Source organism: Eleutherodactylus coqui, chromosome 4 (genome assembly GCF_035609145.1).
Source record: "Eleutherodactylus coqui strain aEleCoq1 chromosome 4, aEleCoq1.hap1, whole genome shotgun sequence".
Classification (NCBI taxonomy): Eukaryota; Metazoa; Chordata; class Amphibia; order Anura; family Eleutherodactylidae; genus Eleutherodactylus; species Eleutherodactylus coqui.
In genome coordinates this window covers 129,696,534-129,722,804 of record NC_089840.1, presented here as the reverse complement: position 1 = coordinate 129,722,804, position 26,271 = coordinate 129,696,534, and the positions used below count along the sequence as shown (strand labels likewise).

General features: G+C 46.9%; 1 protein-coding gene across 2 annotated transcripts in view; it reads right to left on the bottom strand.

The window, feature by feature from the left end:
• Positions 1-18,440: 18,440 nt before the first annotated feature.
• The window catches only part of LOC136625689 (transcription factor ETV7-like), a 55,462-nt gene continuing 47,631 nt past the window's right edge, over positions 18,441-26,271 (bottom strand). For both annotated transcript variants that reach the window (XM_066600105.1, XM_066600106.1), the window contains exons 7-8: positions 20,951-21,051; positions 18,441-19,105 (exon numbers count right to left, since the gene is read on the bottom strand). In XM_066600105.1, the coding sequence (XP_066456202.1) occupies positions 19,009-19,105; positions 20,951-21,051 (198 nt within the window). In that variant the 3' untranslated portion in view covers positions 18,441-19,008. The remainder of the gene's footprint in view (positions 19,106-20,950; positions 21,052-26,271) is intronic.

Below are 26,271 nucleotides of genomic sequence, written 5' to 3'. Positions count from 1 at the left end.
TCTGGGGCCTTTCAGAAGGCCCCCGGCTGCCATAACACCCGCAAGGCTCCCTGTGATCTCATCACAGATTTAAAGGGTTAACAGCTCCGATGACCCATTAGAAACAGCTGGTGCCCGCGCTGTATGGAGGGAGTTCGTCGTGTGATTTCTCTTCATACATAGCCTGCTGATACAGGCCGTCAAAAGGCGTATCAGTGGTCACTAAGGGGTTAAATCTCTTTTGCTGTCCACCAACATCCTGTTTTCCATTCTTGGGTTGAGAGTTTAGTAATTGCTTTGGAAGACTGCAATTGGGCATTCGCACAATGTGGCCAGTCCAGCGAAGTTGATGGCAAAGGATCATCACTTCAACGCTGGTGGTCTTTGCGTCTTCCAGAACGCTGACATTTGCCCGTCTGTCTTCCCAAGAGATTCGCAGGATTTTTCGAAGGCAACACTGATGGAATTGTTCTAGAAGTTGAGAGAGACGTTTGTAGACGGTCCACCTTTCTCAGGCATATAACAGGGTTGGAAGGACAATAGCCTTATAAACAACTATGTTGGTATCCCTACGTATTTACACGTGTATTTGTGTCAAGTTTTTGCGCATCGGTCGTTGCACATTTGCGTGCGCAACAGCATTTTAGACTGTACTTTTTGCACACGTAAGTTTGCGCAATTGGGCGCACTAAAAAACACGCATCGATGATCTCAGCCATTGAAATGGCCAATTAGTTTAAAGAATTCAAGATGTGTTCTGCGCAAATGAACAGGAAATAGAGCATTCTGTGGTTTTTTTGTGTGGCACAATTGTGCATCAAAATACACGTTTGTGAAAATGCCAATTGAAATAAATCTGTTCACAAATACGCCCGTATGACACAGGCCTTACTCAGTAACACTGGGGGGAAAGCCAGGTTTCCCTTCAGTTTGTGTCTGAAACATTAGGCTAATTTCACACGGGTGAGCACGATATCCGACCGTGAAACCGACATCTCGCTCGCCAACATGCGATTTCCCCGTGGCCGGTTCTATTGAAAACAATGGACAATGCAAAGCAAGAGCATGCCCAAAGATAGAACGTGCCGCAATTTTTTTCCCGCATTGATCATGTGTATGACCCCATTCAAAAGAAAGGGTTTCATATTCATGCGTGATTTCTGCGTCTCGCAAACGCACAAATCTTGCGTGATTTTCTCGACCCTGTAAAACCGGCCTTACACTATGACTACAGTAAAGACTCTAGTACCTGAACGTGTCAGTTGATGTTTCTCCTAATGTGGCTTCTTAGCTTTCCCCTACTGTGGCCACTCACATGCAGGGTCGGCAAAACACCACAATTTTGCCGTCGTTTTCAAACGCAGGTTACTGCATTGGGCAGCGTTTTTAACGCACCTCATCATTGTGATGGGTGATGAGTAGAGATGAGCGAGCACCAAAATGCTCGGGTGCTCGTTACTCGGGACGAAATTTTCGCGATGCTCGAGGGTTTGTTTCGAATAACGAACCCCATTGAAGTCAATGGGCGACCCGAGCATTTTTGTATATCGCCGATGCTCGCTAAGGTTTCCATTTGTGAAAATGTGGGCAATTCAAGAAAGTGATAGGAATGACACAGCAACGGATAGGGCAGGCGAGGGGCTACATGTTGGGCTGCATCTCAAGTTCACAGGTCCCACTATTAAGCCACAATATCGGCAAGAGTGGGCCCCCCCCCCCCCAACAACTTTTACTTCTGAAAAGCCCTCATTAGCAATGCATACCTTAGCTAAGCACCACAATACGTCCAACAAAGCACAATCACTGCCTGCATGACACTCCGCTGCCACTTCTCCTGGGTTACATGCTGCCAACCCCCCCCCCCCCCCCGCACGACGCAGTGTCCACAGCGCACACCAAATTGTTCCTGCGCAGCCTTCAGCTGCCCTTATGCCACACCACCCTCATGTCTATTTATAAGTGCGTCTGCCATGAGGAGGAACCGCAGGCACACACTGCAGAGGGTTGACACGGCTAGGCAGCGACCCTCTTTAAAAGGGGCGGGGCGATAGCCCACAATGCTGTACAGAAGCAATGAGAAATCCAATCCTGTGCCACCTCCATCTGGAGCTGCACACGTGGGCATAGCAATGGGGAACCTATGTGCCACACACTATTCATTCTGTCAAGGTGTCTGCATGCCCCAGTCAGACCGCGTTTTTTTATAAATAGTCACAGGCAGGTACAACTCCGCAATGGGAATTCCGTGTGCACCCACGGCATGGGCGGCTCCCTGGAACCCACCGGCGGTACATAAATATATCCCATTGCAGTGCCCAGCACAGCTGAGGTAATGTCATGTTTAATGCAGGTGGGCTTCGGCCCACACTGCATGCCCCAGTCAGACTGGGGTTCTTTAGAAGTGGACACGTGCAGTTACAACTCCGTGTGGACCGACAGCATGGGTGGCTCCCTGGAACCCACCGGCGGTACATAAATATATCCCATTGCATTGCCCATCACAGCTGAGGTAATGTCATGTTAAATGCAGGTGGGCTTCGGCCCACACTGCATGCCCCAGTCAGACTGGGGATCTTTAGAAGTGGACACATGCAGTTACAACTCCCTGTGGACCCACAGCATGGGTGGGTGCCAGGAAGCCACCGGCGGTACATAAATATATCCCATTGCATTGCCCATCACAGCTGAGGTAATGTCATGTTAAATGCAGGTGGGCCAGTTGACGAGATTCTAGGTGCAGAAGGCAGCCCCATGCGGATGCTCGCGGGGAATGATAATTTGCTTTATCCTGTATGAGATAGAGGTAATATGAGTTATCTTCTTGGCACTAGTATTTCATCTCATCCAGGTCCAACGAAGAAGGTTTCTATGCAAGATAGAGATGCTGCTCAGCCCATTTATAATCGGTACTTTATGTCTTATATCTGCAGTATGTCTCTTTAATATGTCTCGACCCAAGCCCGTTGGACTCCCCATGATCGTCTGAGATTTATGTACTCTGCACCGTGTAATTGTATTTGTTGCCTTGTTATTACATAAAAAATTCTAATAAAATCTGATTTTCAAAAAAAAAAAAATGCAGGTGGGCTTCGGCCCACACTGCATGCCCCAGTCAGACTGGGGTTCTTTAGAAGTGGACACATGCAGTTACAACTCCCTGTGGACCCACAGCATGGGTGGCTCCCTGGAACCCACCAGCAGTACATAAATATATCCCATTGCATTGCCCATCAAAGCTGAGGTAACGTCCGATTAAATGCAGGTGGTCTTCGGCCCACACTGCATGCCCCAGTCTGACTGGGGTTTTTAATACATAGACACTGGCAGCTACAAATCCCTAATGTGAAGTCCCTGTGGACACACAGCATGGGTGGCTCCTTGGAACCCACCGGCGGTACATAAATATATCCCATTGCAGTGCCCAGCACAGCTGAGGTAACGTCAGCTTTAATGCAGGTGGGCTAAAAAGTACTAGGATTACAATGTAGGCGATGGGCCCCAAAAAATTGGTGTACCAACAGTACAAATGTACTTCAGAAAAATTGCCCATGCCCAACCAAGAGGCAGCTGAAACCCATTAATTGCTTTGGTTAATGTGGCTTAATTTGTAACTAGGCCTGTAGGCAGCCCAGTTAAGATAAAAATTGGTTGAGGTGCAAGTTTCAATGCTTTATTCAATTGAGAATTGAAACGTATAAACATTGACTGAGCCTTGTGGGCCTAAGAAAAATTGCCCGTTCGGCGTGATTACATGAGGTTTTAGGAGGAGGAGCAGGAGGAGGAGGATGAATATTATACACAGATTGATGAAGCTAAAAGGTCCCCGTTTTTGATGGTGATAGAGAACGATGCTTCCATCCGCGGTTGCAGCCTACGTATTGTTTAGGTATCGCTGCTGTCCGCTGGTGGAGAAGAAAAGTCTGGGGAAATCCAGGCTTTGTTCATCTTTATGAGTGTAAGCCTGTCGGCACTGTCGGTTGACAGGCGGGTACGCTTATCCGTGATGATTCCCCCAGCCGCACTAAACACCCTCTCTGACAAGACGCTAGCCGCAGGATAAGCAAGCACCTCCAGGGCATAGAGCGCGAGTTCAGGCCACGTGTCCAGCTTCGACACCCAGTAGTTGTAGGGGTCAGAGGCGTCACGGAGGATGGTCGTGCGATCGGCTACGTACTCCCTCACCATCCTTTTACAGTGCTCCCGCTGACTCAGCCTTGACTGGGGAGCGGTGACACAGTCTTTCTGGGGAGCCAGAAAGGTGTCAAAGGCCTTAGAGAGTGTTCCCCTGCCTGTGCTGTACATGCTGCCTGATCTCCGCGCCTCCCCTGCTACCTGGCCCTCGGAACTGCGCATTCTGCCACTAGCGCTGTCGGATGGGAATTTTACCATCAGTTTGTCCGCCAGGGTCCTGTGGTATAGCATCACTCTCGAACCCCTTTCCTCTTCGGGTATGAGAGTGGAAAGGTTCTCCTTATACCATGGGTCGAGCAGTGTGTACACCCAGTAATCCGTAGTGGCCAGAATGCGTGTAACGCGAGGGTCACGAGAAATGCATCCTAACATGAAGTCAGCCATGTGTGCCAGGGTACCTGTACGCAACACATGGCTGTCCTCACTAGGAAGATCACTTTCAGGATCCTCCTCCTCCTCAGGCCATACACGCTGAAAGGATGACAGGCAAGCAGCATGGGTACCCGCAGCAGTGGGCCAAGCTGTCTCTTCCCCCTCCTCCTCATGCTCCTCCACCTCCTACTCCTCCTCCTCAACGCGCTGAGATATAGACAGGAGGGTGCTCTGACTATCCAGCGACATACTGTCCTCCCCCGCCTCCATTTCCGAGCGCAAAGTGTCTGCCTTTATGCTTTGCAGGGAACTTCTCAAGAGGCATAGCAGAGGAATGGTGACGCTAATGATTGCAGCATCGCCGCTCACCATCTGGGTAGACTCCTCAAAGTTTCCAAGGACCTGGCAGATGTCTGCCAACCAGGCCCACTCTTCTGAAAAGAATTGAGGAGGCTGACTCCCACTGCGCCGCCCATGTTGGAGTTGGTATTCCACTATAGCTCTACGCTGCTCATAGAGCCTGGCCAACATGTGGAGCGTAGAGTTCCACCGTGTGGGCACGTCGCACAGCAGTCGGTGCACTGGCAGATTAAACCGATGTTGCAGGGTGCGCAGGGTGGCAGCGTCCGTGTGGGACTTGCGGAAATGTGCGCAGAGGCGGCGCACCTTTCCGAGCAGGTCTGACAAGCGTGGGTAGCTTTTCAGAAAGCGCTGAACCACCAAATTAAAGACGTGGGCCAGGCATGGCACGTGCGTGAGGCTGCCGAGCTGCAGAGCCGCCACCAGGTTACGGCCGTTGTCACACACGACCATGCCCGGTTGGAGGCTCAGCGGCGCAAGCCAGCGGTCGGTCTGCTCTGTCAGACCCTGCAGCAGTTCATGGGCCGTGTGCCTCTTCTCTCCTAAGCTGAGTAGTTTCAGCACGGCCTGCTGACGCTTGCCCACCGCTGTGCTGCCACGCCGTGCGACACCGACTGCTGGCGACGTGCTGCTGCTGACACATCTTGATTGCGAGACAGAGGTTGCGTAGGAGGAGGAGGAGGAGGAGGGTGGTTTAGTGGAGGAAGCATACACCGCCGCAGATACCACCACCGAGTTGGGGTCCGCAATTCTGGGGGTGGGTAGGACGTGAGCGGTCCCAGGCTCTGACTCTGTCCCAGCCTCCACTAAATTCACCCAATGTGCCTTCAGGGAGATATAGTGGCCCTGCCCGCCTGGGCTTGTCCACGTGTCCGTTGTTAAGTGGACCTTGGTAGTAACCGCGTTGTTGAGGGCGCGTACAATGTTGCGGGAGACGTGGTCGTGCAGGGCTGGGACGGCACATCGGGAAATGTAGTGGCGAATGGGAACCGAGTAGCGCGGGGCCGCCGCCGCCATCATGCTTTTGAAAGCCTCCGTTTCCACAAGCCTATACGGCAGCATCTCCAGGCTGATCAATTTGGCTATGTGCACGTTTAACGCTTGAGCGTGCAGGTGCGTGGCGGCGTACTTGCGTTTGCGCTCAAACAGTTGCGCTAGCGACGGCTGGACGCTGCGCTGAGAGACATTGCTGGATGGGGCCGAGGACAGCGGAGGTGAGGGTGTGGGTGCAGGCCGGGAGACGGTCGTGCCTGTGTCCTGAGAGGGGGGTTGGATCTCAGTGGCAGGTTGGGGCACAGGGGGAGAGGCAGTGGTGCAAACCGGAGGCGGTGAACGGCCTTCGTCCCACCTTGTGGGGTGCTTGGCCATCATATGTCTGTGCATGCTGGTGGTGGTGAGGCTGGTGGTGGTGGCTCCCCGACTGATCTTGGCGCGACAAAGGTTGCACACCACTGTTCGTCGGTCGTCTGCACTCTCAGTGAAAAACTGCCAGACCTTTGAGCACCTCGGCCTCTGCAGGATGGCATGGCGCAAGGGGGCGCTTTGGGAAACAGTTGGTGGATTATTCGGTCTGGCCCTGCCTCTACCCCTGGCCACCGCACTGGCTCTTCCAACCTGCCCTGCTGCTGCACTTGCCTCCCCCTCTGAAGACCTGTCCTCAGTAGGCTTAGTAAACCAGGTGGGGTCAGTCATCTCATCGTCCTGCTGCTCTTCCTCCGAATCCTCTGTGCGCTCCTCCCTCGGACTTACTCCAATTACTACTACCTGAGTATTAGACAACTGTGTCTCATCGTCATCGTCCTCCTCACCCACTGAAAGCTCTTGAGACAGTTGCCAGAAGTCCCCAGCCTCATCCCCCGGACCCCGGGAACTTTCCAAAGGTTGGGCATCGGTCACGACAAACTCCTCCGGTAGGGGAGGAACCAATGCTACCCATTCTGGGCAGGGGCCCGGGAACAGTTCCTGGGAGTCTGCCTGCTCCTCAGAATGTGTCATTGTAATGGAGTGAGGAGGCTGGGAGGAAGGAGGAGCAGCAGCCAGAGGATTCAGAGTAGAAGCAGTGGATGGCGCAGAACTCTGGGTGGTCGATAGATTGCTGGATGCACTTTCTGCCATCCACGACAGGACCTGCTCATGCTGCTCATTTTCTAATAAAGGTCTACCGCATGGGCCCATTAATTGTAAGATGAATGTGGGGACGCCAGAAACGTGCCTTTCTCCTAATCCCGCAGCAGTCGGCTGCGATACACCTGGATCAGGAGCTCGGCCTGTGCCCACACCCTGACTTGGGCCTCCGCGTCCTCGCCCGCGTCCACGTCCTCTAGGGCTACCCCTACCCCTCAGCATGGTGTATTACCAGTAGCGCAGAAACAGAACGCTGTAATTAAATGTGCCGCTTATTGGCCTGTGGTTGGAGGCTGACTTCGCTTACGGAACGCACAGAAGAGCCAGGAAAGAATTTTGCGTAAGCCCGCTGTAACACTTAGCTGGCTGCGTATTAATTAGGACTACTACCCCCAGCAGAGACGCAGTACAGTCAGGACGGTCACAGGCAGCCCAAATATATTTTTTTGTCCCAAATTTTTTTGGAAAAGCCCACTGCCTATATAGACAGTATATGTCTTTCACGTTTTTCACTGTCCCTGCCTCAGCACTACTGACCCTATACTATGTAAAATTACTGCAGTGCAGACTGTTTCCCTCTGGACAGGATGACAGCAATGATGTAACGGGCAACGCAGAGCCAGGAAAGAATTTTGCGCAAGCCTGCTGTAACACTTAGCTGGCTGCGTATTAATTAAGACTACTACCCCCAGCAGAGACGCAGTACAGTCAGGACGGTCACAGGCAGCCCAAATAGATTTTTTTGTCCCAAATTTTTTGGGAAAAGCCCACTGCCTATATAGACAGTATATGTCTTTCACGTTTTTCACTGTCCCTGCCTCAGCACTACTGGCCCTATACTATGTAAAATTACTGCAGACTGAGGACGCAATGCTCTGCACGGCCGATATACAAAAAAAAAAGAAAAGGTGCAACACTGCGAAAAGCAGCCTCAACAGTACTGCACACAGTCAGATGTAGCCCTAAGAAGGACCGTTGGGGTTCTTGAAGCCTAAAATCACTCCTAACACTCTCCCTATAGCAGCTCCAGGATCAGCAGCACTTTCCCTGATCTATGTCAGAATGCATCTGTGGCGAGCCGCGGGAGGGGCCGATTTATATACTCGGGTGACACCTGATCTCGCCAGCCACTCACTGCAGGGGGTGGTATAGGGCTGGAGCATCAGAGAAGGAAGTTGTAATGCCTTCCCTGTCTTTCTATTGGCCAGAAAAGCGTGCTAACATCTCAGAGATGACAGTGAAAGTAACTCGAACATCGCGTGGTGCTCGCCTCGAGTAACGAGCATCTCGAACACGCTAATACTCGAACGAGCATCAAGCTCGGACGAGTACGTTCGCTCATCTCTAGTGATGAGGTGTGTTAAAAAGCACGAAAACGCAGCAAAATAGAGCAGACAGAGCTCAAGCGCAGGTCTGCGAGGCCCCAGTGAAATCAATGAGAGCGCATATGTGAGAGTGTCCTTAGTTCTCAGTTTGCTGCATCTTATTATGATTTGAACGGTATATAAGAATAGGGCCGGTCATTCTATTGCGAGGAACAGGAACGTAGCAGATCTTCCTGCCAAATCATACAGAAAAACATGTTCAGCATCTCCAAATTCCAACTTCATTGATCCCAGAAAAGAATAAAAAATATGTTTTGTACTACATTTTAAATGGCATTAGGATAAAACTGATCCAGACTTTGCTTCTGATTATATGCGGTTTGGGAAGCTTGGATATCAATGCGCTATTCCATTACATTTCTTGGTGCAGTAAAGCCACCATCACATGGGCTGTATCAATGACAGGTTTGTGGAAGTGGAAAACCACCAGGAAAACTGCAGTGATCAAATCCGTACCTAAATGGTTCGGATTTGGCGACGGTTTTTGTAATGGATCCCCTGCGGATTTTAACCCTTGTATTTCAACCCGTGACGGTTGACTGTTGCAGCATTTAGTTGGACAATACACATTAGTAATGCAGATTATACCTCAGTATTGATAGCACTTAGTATTGATAGCACTTTCTTCAGTAAGTATCAGTATTCCTTTTACTTCGCAAGCAAGTTATAGCATCCACCCGACTACACTGATTAGCTTTTTCATCACCTTTTAAGCCCCTTTAAGAGGACCTGTCATGCTGCAGCCACAGCCACCCAGACCCTACCGGTACTGGTGCATCTTGTCTCCACCGGATGTATGGGTGGAGACATGGGTTGACCAGTGTAAGTGACAGGGAACTCCCAGAGCACACGCCCCCCTCAGCTCCCACACATCCCCGTCTGACTCTCTCTTCCCATCGGACTGCCATCTCCGCTCCCATTCCCTTAGGGCACACAGCCCCCTTTGCTCCCACACATGTTCTCTTGCTGACTCTCTCTTCCCGCTCCGCTACCGTTACCTTTGCAGCCGCTGCAGCGCTCTCACTGTGGGCTCCGCTGCTCTCCCCGTCGGACTGCCATCTCCGCTTCTGTTCCCCCTGCGGCGGCTGCAGCCAGAACCGCTCTCACTGTGGTCCTCACTCCTCTCCCCGGCGGACTGCGGTGTGGTCAGGTGCTCTTCCTTAGCCCCTGAAGCCGGCCCTGCTCTCACCATGGCTACATGCCCCCGCTCAAGGAGCTGGATGGGCAGCAGCACTAGCGTCCGCAGTGTGCTGATGCCACTTCCAGCGCCATGTTTCCCTGCTCTGCGGGAGAGGGGGTGGCTGCAGGACTTGGCCGCCCTGCAAAAGTAGCGGCTGCAGCTTTAGTGCCCGGGGGATGAGGCAGAGCTTATGAGGGCACGTCTGTGGCAGCCAATCAGCTGCTGGGGGCGTTGCCTTCTACTGAAGACTGCCAAACCCTGTCTCCACCCATTATTGTGGTGGAGACAAGATGCACCAGTACCAACCCTACCCCCATTTTTTTGTCATGCTCACTTTTGTTTGCCCAGACGAACTCTTTTATGATTTGGCTTCCATTGCTGTCAATATGTCAAGAAGGCTGTCCCTACTGCTTACTGTCAATAGGTTATGTTGGACTTGATTGACATTCCAATGTCACCCACCGACAGTGTGAGTTGCGAATCACCCACTTGACACACTAACAAGCACCAAGATACAGGGCTCAGTCACATGGGCGCATCCAGGGCGCCGATTCGCGCCGTCTTACTGCATGAAGAAGACGGCCGCACTGCAGGTGCGGACGACTCCCCGCAGCGCCGGAAGGAAGAACACATGACCGGCAATGGAGCCAGTCATGTGTTCTTTCTGCCGGCAGTGCGGAGAATAGTCCGCACCTGTAGTGCAGCCGTCTTATCCTGCAGGAAGACGGGCGCATTGGCGCCCAGATGTGCCCGTGTGTCTGAGCCCTTAGACTGAAGAAAAGCCTGTCCGGGCAAATGGAGATGAGCATGACAAAAAAAAAACTGCAGCCAGTCCCCTCTGACTCCACCCCATGATAAGTCTTCTTTAGCCCAGTTTCAGAAATCGCGCAAGATTTCTGCATTTTGAGACGTACAAATATGAATCCCATTCTTTTGAATACACATGAGCAATTTTTGTTCCTGCATGGCACCGTGATGTGATGCAGTGTATGAAACAAATCGCAGCATGTTCTATCTGGCTGCATGATCTCACATCACAGCCTCATTGTTCTCAATAGAGCCAGCTGCAGCAGCACCGACCACATTGAAAGCAATATCTTATTGCTCCAGTTTATTGCAATGTTTTATATACTTGTCTCACTTTAATTAAAAGGGAGTCTGTCAGCTTGGGCATGCTGTCCATTGTGCATGTCTCATGTTGTAGAGCAGGAGGAGCTGAGCAGACTGATATATGGTTTTATGTGGAAAGATTCAGTGTAACTTGTATTTTATACATTTGTATCTCTGCTCATTCTGAGCTGAACAGTCCAGTGGGCGGAGCTATCAGTGATTGACAGCTGTGTATAACTGTGCATACAGGGGTAGCTGTCAATCACTTAAGGACCACCCATCAGACTGTTAAATTTCGAATGTGCAAAGATTTAATCCTTTAATGCTCCATAACGTACAATTACATATAATGCGGGTTTCGGCTGTTTCTTACAACTGACACCAGATTGCAACAGCTGCAATCAGCACTCCCACTGATTGCGGATGTTAACTCTTTTAATGCCGCAGTCAATATTTACAGCAGCATCTAAACTCCCCAATCGGAGTTTGGGATTCCTGAACGTCCCTATAAGTAATGCATTATTTATCCTGCACAGGGATTATTGTCAGAAAAAAATACAGAATTGCTCTTTTTTGATCACCCTGTCTCCAAGAAAAAAATTAATAAAAAGCGATCAAAAAGTCGTATGTACTCCAAAATGATACCAATAGAAACTACAGGATGACCTGCAAAAAATGAGCCCTCGCACAACTATGTAGGCAGAAAAATAAAAAGGTTATGGCTGCAGAAAATAACTTTTTTTCCAAAGATATTTTGTTTTTTAAAAGTAGCACAGCAAAAAATAAATATATATATAAGGGCTTATTTAGACGACCGTATATCGGCTCGGTTTTCACGCCGAGCCGATATACGGTGTCCTCGTGTGCTGGGGGGGGGGGGGATGGAAGAGCCAGGAGCAGGAACTGAACTCCCGCCCCTACTTAGCTTCGCCCCCGTCTCGCCCCCTTCTATTGCAAATAGTGGCAAAGGGCGGAAAGGGGGTGGGAGCTCAGTTCCTGCTCCTGGCTCTTCCATCCTCCTCCCCCTGCAGATAAGGACACTGTATATCGGCAGGGCGTCGTCTGAATAAGCCGTAAATTTGGTATTGTAGTAATCATACTAATCCACAGAATAAAGTTTTTATGTCATTTTTGCAGCAGTGTGTACCCTGTAGAAACAGGATGCACCCAAAGATGGCAGAATTGTGTTTTTATTTCCATTTCACACTATTTGGAATTTTTTAACGTTTTTCAGTACATTATACGGTACATTAAATGGTACCATTAAATAATACAGCTCGTCCTGCAAAAAACAAACCTTCAGATACCTACATTAATGAAAAAATAAGAGTGTTATGATTTTTTGAAAGTGGGGAGGAAAAACTAAAATGAAAAAAAAGGCGGTCCTTAAGAGGTTAAATGAATAAAATACAAGTAAGGACTTATTTACACAAGCCTATATCAGACGGTGTTTTCACGGCCGGCTGATATACGCTTCCATCTAAGTAGTCCCCCCTTACCTCCCACTCACCGGCTCTCTGCCTCTCTCCTCCAGTCCGGCGTCTGCAATGGGAAGGGTTGGGGTAGGGGCGGAGCTAAGCTCCGCTCTGTCTCACCCACTCCCATTCCTGGCTATGGACAAGGGGCGGTGAGGAGGCAGGAGCTTAGCTCCATCCCGCCCACTCCCATTGCAAACCCCTCGAAGGGGAGGAAAGAGACAGAGAGCTGGTGAGTGGGAGGGAAAGGGGGAACTGCTTAGATGGAAGCGTATATCAGCTGGCCGTGAAAACACAGGATGATATACACTCGTGTAAATAAGCCCTAAGGCTGGATTCACACGAGCGTATATCGGCCGCCCTTTCACTCCCAGCCCATATACGCTGCCCCTCTGATGCATTGGTTTACAAACGCATCAGTTCACAGGGGCGTATTCTCATGGTGTAAAAGCCCTCGGCAGGCCAAGATAGCACTTTTTGAACAGGTGCTTCTATGCTGCCAGCAGCTGCCTAGGCTCCTATGGGAGCCTATGACAGCTGCCAGAGAAGAGAGGTGGGAGGGAGTTTAGCAGTGTGACTGCTAAACTCTGACCCCCTCCCTCCTCCTATCCAACCCTTGCCGACTGTTTGCAATGGGAGGGGGCAGAGTTAGTTGCTAAGCTCCCGCCTCCTCACATTGCTGGCTGTGGACAAGGGGCATAGAGGGGGTGGAAGCTGAGCACACTAGCTCCCTCCCTGTCCCGCCTCCTCCCCTTTTTGAGAGCTGGCAAGAGGGAGGAAAGAGGGAAACAGCTAAACTGTCTCTCCCCGTCCAACAGCCTTGCGGGCTTGGTGTATATGCGCCAGCCCAGGCTGTCTGAATGGGCGCACAATCGCCAGATTTGTGCGCCCGTTCACTCGTTTTTATGTTGCCGGCGGGTGAACGTAAAAACGCCTACGCCCATGTAAATAAGCCCTTATACTTCATCTTTCCCCATAAAACTATATGCAATCTGCTCAGCTCCTGCTCTATAACATGCTGCCTGCAGTTTGGACAGTATGTTCGAACCCACAGACCCCCTTTAAGCAGTATGAATATGGCTTAAGTCCCATCAAATAGAGTCTGACTCAGTTTCGCTGACAGACCTCTTGGGGCTGCAAAATGAAACTTTTTATGAATGTGTCCCACTTTTTTTGCAGCCTTGTGAGTGTCTGCTCAGTAGGATATTCGAAGACCTGCATATTACACAGTATAATAATAAGGGGAGCATTCCGATTTGTATCTCAGATTGGTTCATAGTTTATAGGATCTTTTTCCTGCGAGGGTTAACCAGGTCTTGTTATCTTGTAATATTGAAGTGTTGCTGAGGGTTAAAGGAACCTCATTATGATATAATATAACACGTGAGGAGGACGTGATCTGCGCTCAGCAATGAGGTTCACTATGACAATAAACATGAACAAACAGGAAAGTACCTGAAACATTAGTTGGTTTCTGGCCGGCTACACTACGAGATGGAAGAGCCGTCAGGAGTTAATAATTGCTGGATGTTTTGCAGTTTCACAAGATAAGCTGAAATCACCAGAAGGCACTTTAGATTTTTTTTTTCAAAGCACAAAAAAAGTGAAAGTAAATATTTTGTTGTTATGTAAACAGTATCTGTGGACCTAGTGCTCAGAAAAGATAGATGTGTGTAAAGAGCGTATCAAAGCAGTGCCTACACCCTCAGTATAGAGCAATTGCACATGATATCTCTGCCAAGTCCCAGGGAGTGTGCCACTGACAAGCATATGAAAAGTTTTACAGAACTGTGTAAATGTTTTAGTCCGCTCTGGAAAAAATGCTGCAAAGTAAGAATTGTTTTTCAAAAATAGAAGGCGTCTCATTGGCTCCAAATTTATTCAGCAGGACAACAACCCCAAACATCCGGCCAATGTCATTAAAAACTATCTTCAGCGTAAAGATAGTTGCTGATTAGGCCCCACAGAGCCATGATCTTATCATCATCCAGTCTGGGATCACATGAAGAGACAGAAGGTTTGGATCAGGGCAGCATCCACAGAAGATCTGTGATTAGTTCTCCAAGATGTCTGGAACAACCTCCCTGCAGAGGGTATTAGTGTATCTTGACGCCACCATGAATCCCTGGTGGAGTCAAGATTGACAGGTGGGTGACGCCCCTTCAACGTGATTCAAGTGATTTTTATTGGTGAGGTCCTGCAAGGGCACTAAAGTAATGTACAGAAGGCATAGACATGTTGCTGCAGTCAGCGGAAGAGTAGCCACCATGGATGACTGACGCGGCCGCCGTCAGCTATCACAGAGGCGGCAGACGTCTTTTGAGGTTAAATCAGTGTAGCAGCCGTCAAGGGTAACAGAGCCGGCTGCCATCACACACCAAAGAGGCGGCCGCCATATTCGGAGCAGTAACCGGAGAAGCGTCCATGAACCAACAGCAGAGAGGTGGCAGACGCCACAGAGCAGTCAGGCGGCCCACAGCCAGGGAGCACACAGCTGCCGGCCCGTAGGGAGGACTCAGGGGACGGAGGCGAGGGAGCTGTGATCCGCCGGCCGGGGGGGTAAGCATGGCAGAAATGACTGGTGGTCCGCAGCACACACAGGCAACAGCACACTGTGGATCGATTACACACTAGGCCCTATCGGGAGCTAGGGGTGTGACAAGGCCGTTGCTCCTGTCAAACCCCTAGCTTCCGGTGGCGTCAAGATACACTAATACCCCTGCAGAGTTTCTTCAAAAAGTGTGTGCAAGTGTATCTAGAAGATTTGATGCCATCGTGAAGGCAAAGGGCGGTCACACCAAATATTGATTTAATTTAGATTTTGTTTGTTCAGTCACTGTGCATTTTGCTAATCGACCAAAACACTACTAACACTTCTTTTTTAAAGCATTCTTACTTTACAGCATTTTTTCCACACCTGCCTAAAACTTTTACATAGTGCTATAACATTTTTTATATGCAGGACAGTTGCACACTCCCTTGGACTTGGCAGAGACATCGTGTGATTGCTCTATACTGAGGGTGTAGGCACTGCTTTGATGTGGTCAGGGAGTGTTTGAAGACACCGTGTAAGAGGCATTATTATAGCAGAGGGGGTGGAATACTTAGAATTAAAATAGGAAAGTGAAGTGAAACTCAGTGACCCACATTTATTATTCATTTCACATTTGATTTTGGTGACCGTCACACTGATTAAAGTCACATCTAAGATTGTACCAACAGTGTGCAAAACCTTTGCTACATTTATATTCCCAGGCAAAGAAACGTGTGTATCGCCGAACTGTGGATGTACCTTTGGCATAAGAGGAAATTCACACAGTCAGGTAATTCCAAATGCATCGGATTTCATTAAAGATGTGCAGCTTTTAATAAATGTAAGTACAATCTCACCAACTACGCTCTCCAATTTCATGGACACCCAAAGTAGAATTATTAATAAATGCAGGCAATAAAGTCTGTGGAATTAATAGAACTGGAATTTTCCTGGATTACATATGTGACTTGGAAGCACTGAAATTGAATTTGCTTTGGGTCTCACTTCTAGCTGTTTTCAGACAGCTCCGTACAATGTGTAGTGGTCCATGTTGGTACTGCAGGCCGTGTCCCATTCACTTTAATAGAATTCAGACTGCAGTACTAACCTGGGCCACTGTGCAGCGTACAGAGCTGTCTGAAAACAGAAGTGGGACAACCCCTTTAATAGTATATGGTTAATTTGGTTGTCTGTTTTTCTTTTCACAGCATTTTAGTGTATCTGCAAATAGATTTCTACTTCATAGATAATAAACATAATTGTTTGAGCAAGTATCCCTCCCTGAAACTATAAGATGTTCCGCTATGAATGCGCTGATTGGGAGCCAAGAGAAACCACACAATAGGCAAATATCTTCATTTTCCTACTACCCAAGGAGGTCTTGTGAGGGCTCCTTGTGGCTCCTTAGAGTCTTCCAACACTGAATGAGACATTGTGGTCCAAGTAGGGGGTACATATACGCCCAGTATCCTCCCTGGAGTTAGATATTTTACATGGGTGCAATAACTCCTGCTGGAGCGTTATACCAGGAGCAGATTATAGATGCTCTTTAGAAGATACCGAGGTCATCCCAAAAATACAGACTACAGACTGAAAGAAGGACAACAGAAGAATCATTTGGTGACACTTAGTTTTTAATTTTCTCTATGTTAGCAGATATGGTGGTCACAGAACACGTCCAGGTTTCTAGGACGCACAAGACAGGCATTGTTCGTTAATAAAACAGTATATTCATATGTGCACATGTCTGCTCTTAGTTCATAGGGCAGTGTTTCTCAACTCTAGTCCACAAGACACCCCAACAGGTCATGTTTTCAGGATATACTATAGTAGGGACACCTGTGGCAATGTCTAAAGCACTGTGTAAGGCCTTATTCACACAACCATATATAAGCCGCTACTTAGCTGCGTCCAAAAATCGGGCAAAAATCGCGACCATCTAAAACTTCGGACGCCAATGTACACAATCAGATGAACGATTTTTGGGCGCGTAAAACATTGCGTCAGGTAAAATAGCACAAAATGGATGAAAAGGGTCACCGATTTTATACGCTGCGTCCAAAGATAGGTCTTGTCCTGTCTTTGGCTGAGAAATGCTGGAAGCTCCCACAGACTCTTATGTGAGCAGAAAAAAAGGGAGGGGGATGGGGTGTAGCTACATCCAACGCTGGGAAAACAAGACAGCTGCCTCTATTTAAGCATCAGTAGTCATTTCAAAAATTTCCGCGCTGCAGTGTATTTTTTTTGCAGATACGCTGCAGCTGCCCGTGTCAATGGTCGATATTATGCTAATTAAGATCGGGACTTGATCGCTGCTATTCTTCCTTCGTGCGATTTTTCAGCACATACAGCTGAACGTAAAAATTCATGCAGTCATATGAAAGAGGCCTAAGGCTGGGTTCCCACAGGGCGGAATCCCTCTGGAAATCTCGCGGTTTGGCCACAGCGGAAAACCGCGAGATTTCCGCTGGCAAAGCGCTGCTTCGAAACCCGCAGCACTTTGCCGCGGGTTTTGGAGCAGCATGGCCGCATGCTTTTCCATTGCAGACGGTGCTCCCATAGAGTAGAGCGTGGCTGCAACGGGAAAAAAAAAAATTTGACATGCTGCGGCCAGGGAATTTGCAATGGGAAGGGGCGGGCGGGGACGGAGCTAAGTTCCAGAACTTAACCCCCGCCCTTGCCCACCCCCTGCCATTGCAAATAGTGGCGAGGGGTGGAGAGGGGTCGGAGCTCAGCGCACTGCTCCCGGCCCTTCCAGCATCCAGCATCCACCCTCTGCAGGGACACCCACCGTATATCAGCGGGGCATGAAAACCCGGCTGATATACGGACGTCTGAATAAGCCCTTATACTGAGAAAATCCAGAAAACATGACCGGTTGGATGGCTGTGAGGACTGGTGTTGGGAAACACTGCAATAGATAAAAAGGAAAGTCCCATGTAGCTATATGCATATGAACATATTTGGGATCTATACCAGGCCAGATTCACAGAAGCGTATGCACATTTGCACCACGTTTTCATGCATTGGGTGTTGCGCAATTGGTGGAAAAAAGGGTTTCTTACTGTATTTGTGGCGTGTGCAAGTCATTCGCAAAATGCATTGATACGCTCAGTCATTGAAACGGCCAATTAGTTTAATCAGTTTAACATGTTTTCTTTACCAGCGCAAATGTGCAGAAAATAGAGCACGCTACAGTTTTTATTTTGCACAACAGAAATGCGCATACCAAATATGTGCATGTGAACAACCTCATTGAAATCAATGGGTCCTACTTTTTACATATTGTGCACGCAATTTTTTTGTGTGAATCCTTACATGGATTACAAATAAGGTGCTACTCCACGAAGTTCTCTACCTCAAAGCACTGAATTTAGTATGAAAGTAAAGCCAGAATCGTGGCAAAAAAATTCCATCAAGTACAACACATTTTGAGCCAAAGTACACATCCTTATGTGCATCAAACCTTTTACTACTCGTTCCAGTGCAACAAACACATGCAGAGGCCGTTGTAGGCTTAGAAGCCGCCACAACAGAGTGCCCCTATGGAGCCTCCCACTACAGCAAGTATCAGTGACCCATGGCGAGTAGTCCAATCAATTAGCATAGTCGCATTCCCAATCTGCTATATATATATACATATATATATATATATATATATATGTGCGTGTGTGTATGTATATATATATATATATATATATATAATGTGTGTGTGTATATATATATGTATGTATATATAAATTCCAGGCATAAAATATCTCAAGGTGAAACAGTGCCTACATTTTCTTTGGACAGAGAGGCACCAAAGAACTGGTGGCTCGGCTCAGCGCTCCAGGAGCAATCACATTCTTAGAATAATTAGGTTCGACTTCTCCTTTATTTGGCAATATAAGCAACAAGCATTTGAAAATGCGTTTCGGGACGAAAGCTCTTCATCATTTCAGCTGGATAGTTGGAGACCTGGAGAACGTGAGGTCCTAACTGCCGGGGAAGAATATGGGATATCGATGGTAAGTGCAGCAGCCAGGGCAGTGCCGTTGGGACCTCACATTCTCCAGGTCTCCGACTGTATGTAATCCAGCTGAACTGATGAAGGGGTTTCACCCCGAAATGCGTTGCTTATATTACCAAATAAAGCTGAGCCACCAGTTTTTCCTTTGCTGCATTTCTCCGTTCACTCACTTAGGTGGAGCGGTATCTGGTTGGCAGCACCAACTGGCAGTACACTACTAACGAATACGGCCCTTGCCTTTACTTTGGGCCACTCTTTTCACACAGGTTTTGCTCCAACCCTTTTTTCTATTCTGCGTCTATGACATTTTCATTAGAGTCGTACGTATCTTGCGATTCCAGGATCTTCTGTGGTGCACATATCTCTCTAGGTGACCTCAGAAACCTAAAAGAAATGTTTATGGTGAATTAGTGGACCAATACATGATTTTAACATGTGAACAAAGTTTTATAATTTAGAGTTGTACTTTATGTATTATATATTGTCCATGATATTTTATTACATCTAAGGCCACTTTTACATGACCCAAGAAACATACAAATCTCGCACAAATATGAAACCCATTCTTTTGAATGGGGTCATATACAGTACATGAGCAATGCGATGCAGGAAAAAAATTGTGGCATGTTCTATTGCAGCGTCCCATAGGGTTACCCCGAACATAGGGCATACGTTAAGGAGCGGGGAGGGAAAGATGCTGGCCTGTCACGGCGGCACTCACCACGCTCCCTCCCGGAGGGACGCACGTAGCCTCGGCCAGGTTAACGCTGGGCCTCTTCTGGACACCCCTAGTAGAGGGATGCCCAATAAACGGTAGAAGAGGGATAGTAGTTGTCACGGGTGACACCACCGTTCCGTTACACACTGCAATGATCTTCGGCAGAGAATAAAGGAGCCGCAGACAGATATAACATACCTCAGGTCCCTAGGAATGGTCAGGGTCTGGCAAAACTTTACTTGAATAAAACTCCAACAGTACAAGGCAGAATAAACAATGTTCCAAGTGCAGGCATTAAGACAGACTTGAGTAAGAGTACCTCCACACGGTAATTCCTGACTTTAGGATGCTCGTGTGTCAACAACTGAAGATGCGTACCTCCAACCGGCAGTCTCAGACGAGTACCTCTGCACTGGGCCTTGGGAATAACTCACTCATGGTTTACTAACATTCTCTCCCTCTCTACTTGGGGCTCACTCTTCTCTCATGCTTGAACAGTCAATCCAGGAAACCTCTCTTCTTCTTCCATTCTTCACTACATGAGGGTTGAAGGTACCCTCATGTAGCTGGCACTCTTTATCAGGAACCCAGAAGACATGGAACTCAATTCCCACTCTCAGACACTCCTATTTATACTCTTACTCATACAATGTGACAGGGCATAAACTGATACATTCACAGGCAATCTGCTGGTATTTTGCAAACACAACCCATCACACGCTGCAGCTGTGCAATACACATAACAGAATGACTAGACACTTTTGCACAGCACACCAACATAAGACATGACATGTATGACATTATGGAGGGGGCCAGGAGTGGATCTACTGGGCCACTACACTATCTTTGAGTGTTCCCTGGGAACGCTTGGCCGTTGTTTTTAATGGGGCCGTCAAAAACATCACACAGGGTGTGAGGTGCACGCAAGTGAGATGTGAGGTTTCCCATTCAAAACAATCACTTTTTTGAAATTCCGAACCTCAGGTGCGTGTTTCACGTGCACGAGAAGATCAGAAGTGTCTTTTAATGTCCTATTGAAAACAATGGGCGAAGATAGAACATGCTGCGATTTTTTTTTTTCTTGCAGCAATGGTTAAAGGGAAAATCTATCGCTCATGTGAATGAATCCATTCAAAAGAATAGAAGAATAGATCTCATATGCATGCAAGTTTTGTGCACCTCACATTACACAAAACGCACGTGAAAATAGCGTTCTATGAATGCGCCATAAGTTTCAAACACATTATGATGTGATACAATAATCTTTGAATCACTTCCCATATAAGGCCACTTTCAGGCGAGCGTATTTCAACTTCGTATTTGGTCTGTGTTTTGCAGATCTTAGTACGGAGCTAATATAACTCTGTGTATCTATTCAAGGCTGAAAAAATGTTATTGCTACAGTTCCAAATGTTCTATTTTTCAATCCTTCAATATCCAGTCTATAGTGCAGAATTCTTACATATGAGATCTAAAACTAACATGTGACGCCTTATACGTTCAATCAGTACCTGAAAGTCAGTCTCTTCCCACATTCTCTTTGCAGCAGGTTTATTTTGTAGTACTGCCGCAGAGCTCTGGACATCTTCTCGTAGGTCATCCGTGGTCGGTTCTGAATGAAATAGTTAAATCCTTTATTCTCACAACAGTTAAGTCTTATAATAAGATTCCTCAACAAGCGGTGCCCACTTTTGGCATCACATAAATAAGAAGAGAATAAAGGCAGCTTCACACGGGTGTAATTGCAGATGTTTTTACGTGCAATACACAGAATAAAGAACCCATTGATTTCAATGCATTTGTTCACATTTCCTTTTTCTGCACACACATTTTGTAGAATGCTCTACTTTTGTGGCCAAAGGTCCCCATAGTAGTCTATGGGGGGTGCACAGATGTGCATGCAATACACAGCGGGATGCACAATACCCTGCGCATTTCTGCAGGAAAAATGAACACATCTGGAACTCATCAAACCGGGGTGTGGTAGTGCCCCATGCGCAGAAAACCATGCCATGCGAGTGCAAAAAGAACAGTAATCCGCCGATACGCATCGATCATAGTGCAAATACGTTGTGCTGAGTCACGCACAATTGCGTATACACTTATGTGCAGCCACCCTAATAATAGATCATGTTGGGGACCATGATAACCAATATCATCCTGATAACAAGGAACATCTTTTAATTATTTAGGAGGCAGCAAAATAGAAAAAGCTATCTAGTGGCCAATATCTATCTATTAAAGATGATGGTTATGAAATTTCTTGGCTTGTTCTTAGTAGTTTTGTTGGAAATGATTTCCTGTAACTTGTCCTTTATTCATTTATAGAGGACTTATCACTTGTTGGGAAAACTTCATGAAGTAAAAGAAGAGTGCAGAATAAGTTGGCGCTATACAAATAAAGATTATTATTATTATTATTATTAATAAGACTAAACTATAAAATCTTTCTCAATTGTATATAGTTAAGAAAGTTTAAAAAATCCCCTCTAATTTACTCATAAAACTCTGGACCTTTATAAGGGGTTTCCAGGCAGCGCCGGGTTACATTGTAGTTGGAGCAGAATTGCAGACACAACTCTCAATGAAATCAATCATGTTTTCAATGAGCGCCGCCCACTACACAGGGGTCGGAGCAGTGGCTTCCACTCCAACTACGGTGTATCCATTTAAAGTTAACACCTCACACAGCAGTGAGCAGTCCGAGTGTCAGGAGATCCTGACCGCTCTGTGAACATTTCTGCTTCTGAGCTATTGGGGAATCCGCATAGAAATGGGTCGGCCCACCACAAACTACCTTGCTGCAGAGAAGGAAACACCTGCCAATTGTCTACAGGACTTTGACACAGCCGGTCCAAGGAGAGTTCCTACAGGGTAAGAACCCCAGCCTTGGTTCACGTTATGTATGTAATAAGTGCCAATTACTGATGTGTAATAAAGTTATTTATCAAAGTCTGAGTTCCTGCTTGGTCTGCAATTTTACATATGTTTCTGAACATGCATCTAGAGCTTTTTTTTCATGTCTGTGCTTAGTGCTGCAGTCATATACATGTTGCCAATAGAAGATCTCGGTAGCCATGTAGATCTTGCTTTGGAAAGCCTGTCTTGGCTTCTGATTTTAGCTAAATAAAATATATGTAAAAAAATATCAGCCTCAAATATAGCTGTGTAAAAGGTTGTGTGTGCCCGACCCCTCCCTGACCGAATATGATGTATGGAACTATGATAGAGTCAGTAGCTGCATTTTAGGCCCCCACAACATTTTGGGTTGATGAAAACTGACATAAAAACTAAGCAACACATCATTTGTGTTACTTTACCTTTGAGAATCATAAGATGGGATGCTCAATATACAACATAAACAGATTGAAAATATTTTAGCTTAGCGAATAAGAAAAAAAAAACATGTCAAATTCTTTCGCGACCCAAAAACATTGCAAAATCAAAAAGAGTAATTAAAATTTGTGTCAAAGTTCCAGGGTTGTGTAAGAAGTTATTAAATCCCCATTTCCAATAAGGTTAGTTATTTTTAAATAAAATTAATAAACATGATCTATTAGATTGTTTCTCTCCTGGAGGTATCCTGAGACCCATAGGCGTAGCGTGAGGGGTCGCTGGGGTCGCCATGGCGACCCAGCCCATGTGCTCAGGGAGCCCCAAGGCCACCCTCCGCCATACAGATATGCACATTTAATGCATTATTTGCTGGCCACTCTGCAGCATGGCTCCACTCATGCTGCAGTCAGAGCGGCCAGCCTGAGAGGAAGCAGGGTGGGGAGGAGAGAGGCAGTTAAATGTGTCGGCAGGGACAGATCATGTGATCATGTGCTGCCCCTCCCTCCTGCTGAATGGAAGCTGCGGTAACTGCCTGTGCTGCTGCAACATAAAGGAGAAGTGGTCCAGGTCCCGGGGTATGTGTATATGTGTGTGTGTATCTATCTCCTATCTATCTCTTTCCTATCTATCTCATATCTATCTGTCTATCTATCTATCTCATATCTATCTCATATCTATCTATCTCATATCTATCTATCTCATATCTATCTATCTCATCTCTATCTATCTATCTCATATCTATCTATCTCATATCTATCTATCTATCTATCTCTCTCTCTCTCTCTCTCTCTCTCTCTATCTCTCTTTCTCCTATCTAGCTCTCTGTCTCATATCTATCTATCTCATATCTATCTCATAACTCTCTCTGGTATAAGTTATACATCTCCCTGGATTTACTGTATTCACACTTTACACAGAATTAAAAAACGCATCAAAACCGCATGCAGTTATTAATTGTGTCTGCAGCTCCTTAATAACATACGTGGTCTTTAAATACCGCATGCAGGTTTTTTATGTGTGTTTCTTAATTGCGGTTTCCAAAATACAACAAAAACATGACCCCCCTGAGGCCGCTCTCACACATGGCCGCAGCTTGTAATCATGGCATTTTTACCAGAATTTTTGAGCAGTGTTTTCAAACACAGGTTACAGCGTTTGACAGCGCTTTTTAATGCACCCCATCATTGTGAGGAGGTGTGGTAAAAAACCCCCCACAAAAATAGAACAGACAGCTGTTGAAAATCGTGTTGTTAGAAACACCGGGTTCGAGCGCAGGTTTGAGTAACCCTATTAAAATCAATGGGAGTGTTGTAGCACGGTTTGTACGGCACTCGGGACACCGCGCTAATAGCGGTAAAAAGCAGTGTGTGTGAGTTTGGCCTGCGGCGCTACAAACAAATTTTCATGTGGTGCAGGAAATGTGTCATGTTTGGAAAGATTACGCCAAGGGGCAGATCATGTTGTGCGGGTTATGAATATATTAATTTATATATGTATGTATCTTTGATACACGTTTCCGGAGGCTTTAGGCCTAAATTGTACACTCTATTCTGTGTCCTATGAAAAGCTCTGATAAATACTTGTACATTTAGGTTAGTACTTAATTACATTAAGTAGAGGTGTAATCTTAAATGTCCATCATGTCTCCAAGATCTTGTTAATCTCGTTACAATGATCAAAGGATAATGGAATGCTTCGATCATTAACTGCTGTCTAGGGCATGTGATTAAAAGTTAGATTGTGATAAAGAATCAAGGTACTAGACAGTCAGTCTACATTCCAACAAAAGAAGCCATGTTTATTGAGAAAACGCAATTATTCACCACCTTAGTACTTTGACCTCAGTATAACAGATTGAACTTTGTAACACTAGCCTTTGCACTGATACGCCTACTGATACGCCTACTGATACTCCTTCTATTTTTTGTATAAGAAATGACAATGTACAGAATAAACACAGATTGCTTCTAGACACAGGCCTGATCTCTGTGTTTCATTGCTTTCTCACGGCGGTCGCCATAACCACCTCTGATTTGGAGCCTCACAGCATATTGACGGAACATTGAATTCCACAACAGTAATTGGTGCCCAGAACGTGGGGCTTGAAGGAACAAGAGGACCACCTGCACCTCAAACCCCCCCGGACCCAGATGGGATAAGGAGCCACTCGGAACCACGGATTTACAAAAACTGCGCAGTAAGGTAAGGCTTTATCTTGCCACAATCTATCCGTGCTTCTTGGCTGCTCCTTTCCTGTCCGAGGGGTAAGAAGTGCATGCCTCTTATAAATCTTCAAGCTTTTTTTTTTTAAGAATTCATATGGTGGGCTGAATATGCTGTGCAGGTGTTCTTTAACTGTTATTGTCTTTATTTGTTACTTTGCATGGTCAGTGTACAGAATATGAAACCCTCTTGCCGATCTCTGGAAGGCATGGTATAAATTGTACCAGGGAAGCCTAAAATTTTCAGGGGATAAAATCCCTGATGGGAGCCTCTTATAGGTATAAGAGAAGTAGTTGAGACGGGGGAAAAATAAGCAGGGTTGGGAGGTACCGACACTTACAGACAAGTGAGGAAGTACTGACACTTAAAAAAAAAGTAGTAACTGACATTCAAATGTTTTTGTCTTTATGTGTGCCTGTTTATGCACGAGTGAGTGATTGATGAGTTGACCTGATCGACGGAACCTGACCTCCGGGGTGCAAATATAAATCTCTGTGTCCCGTGTTAACAGGAACCTGATCAGTGACGCTGAAAGGAGTCCCTAACAAGGCCAGGATTCTGGACAGGGCCCCCTGCAGTTCCGTTTGTATATTTCAACGGTCAGGGGATTGTTTTATGTGTGTGAAAGGATAAAATAATAAGCCTCTTGGTGTACATAAACCGCCAGCCATGGGCAATACTGCTGGTAAAGAGGATAAGGTATGGAAGACAGCTAAAGAAATTGTACAAGAAAGAGAAGGCAGAGCTGCAGTTGGTAGAGGATGTGATAAATTGTTTAAGCACATAGGATATAAAGGGACAGGAGTATTAGATCTCCAGCAGTGGGAAAGGTTTTCAGACAGTCATGCTGGGTGGGCAAAAGATAATGGATTGCAGGAAATGTTGAATAGTTGGAAAAAGGCAAGTAGAGATATAGAAGATGCAGGATATCAGAGAAAAGAATTCAAAGGACAGATATATTATGCTCCCCCATTGCCAGGTCAGTTCCCTCTTCCACCTCCACCCCCTCCTTCATCTCAATTCCAACAGTCTCCCCCACCCTATGCCAAGCCATCCACTCCAAGGTCAAACACTGGACAGGAGGGATGGACCTGCTGGCATTGTGGACAACAAAACCCGGATTGGAGAGAGAGCTGCCCTGCTTGCGGAGCTCCTCGGCACAAACCGGTTATGCCTATGCTCACTAGATCCAAGGCTAGTGAGTGGAAGCATGGAGAAGAGGACAAGGAGGAGATGCAGGGAGCGGAGAGTGGTATAGGAGCTGATGTAACAC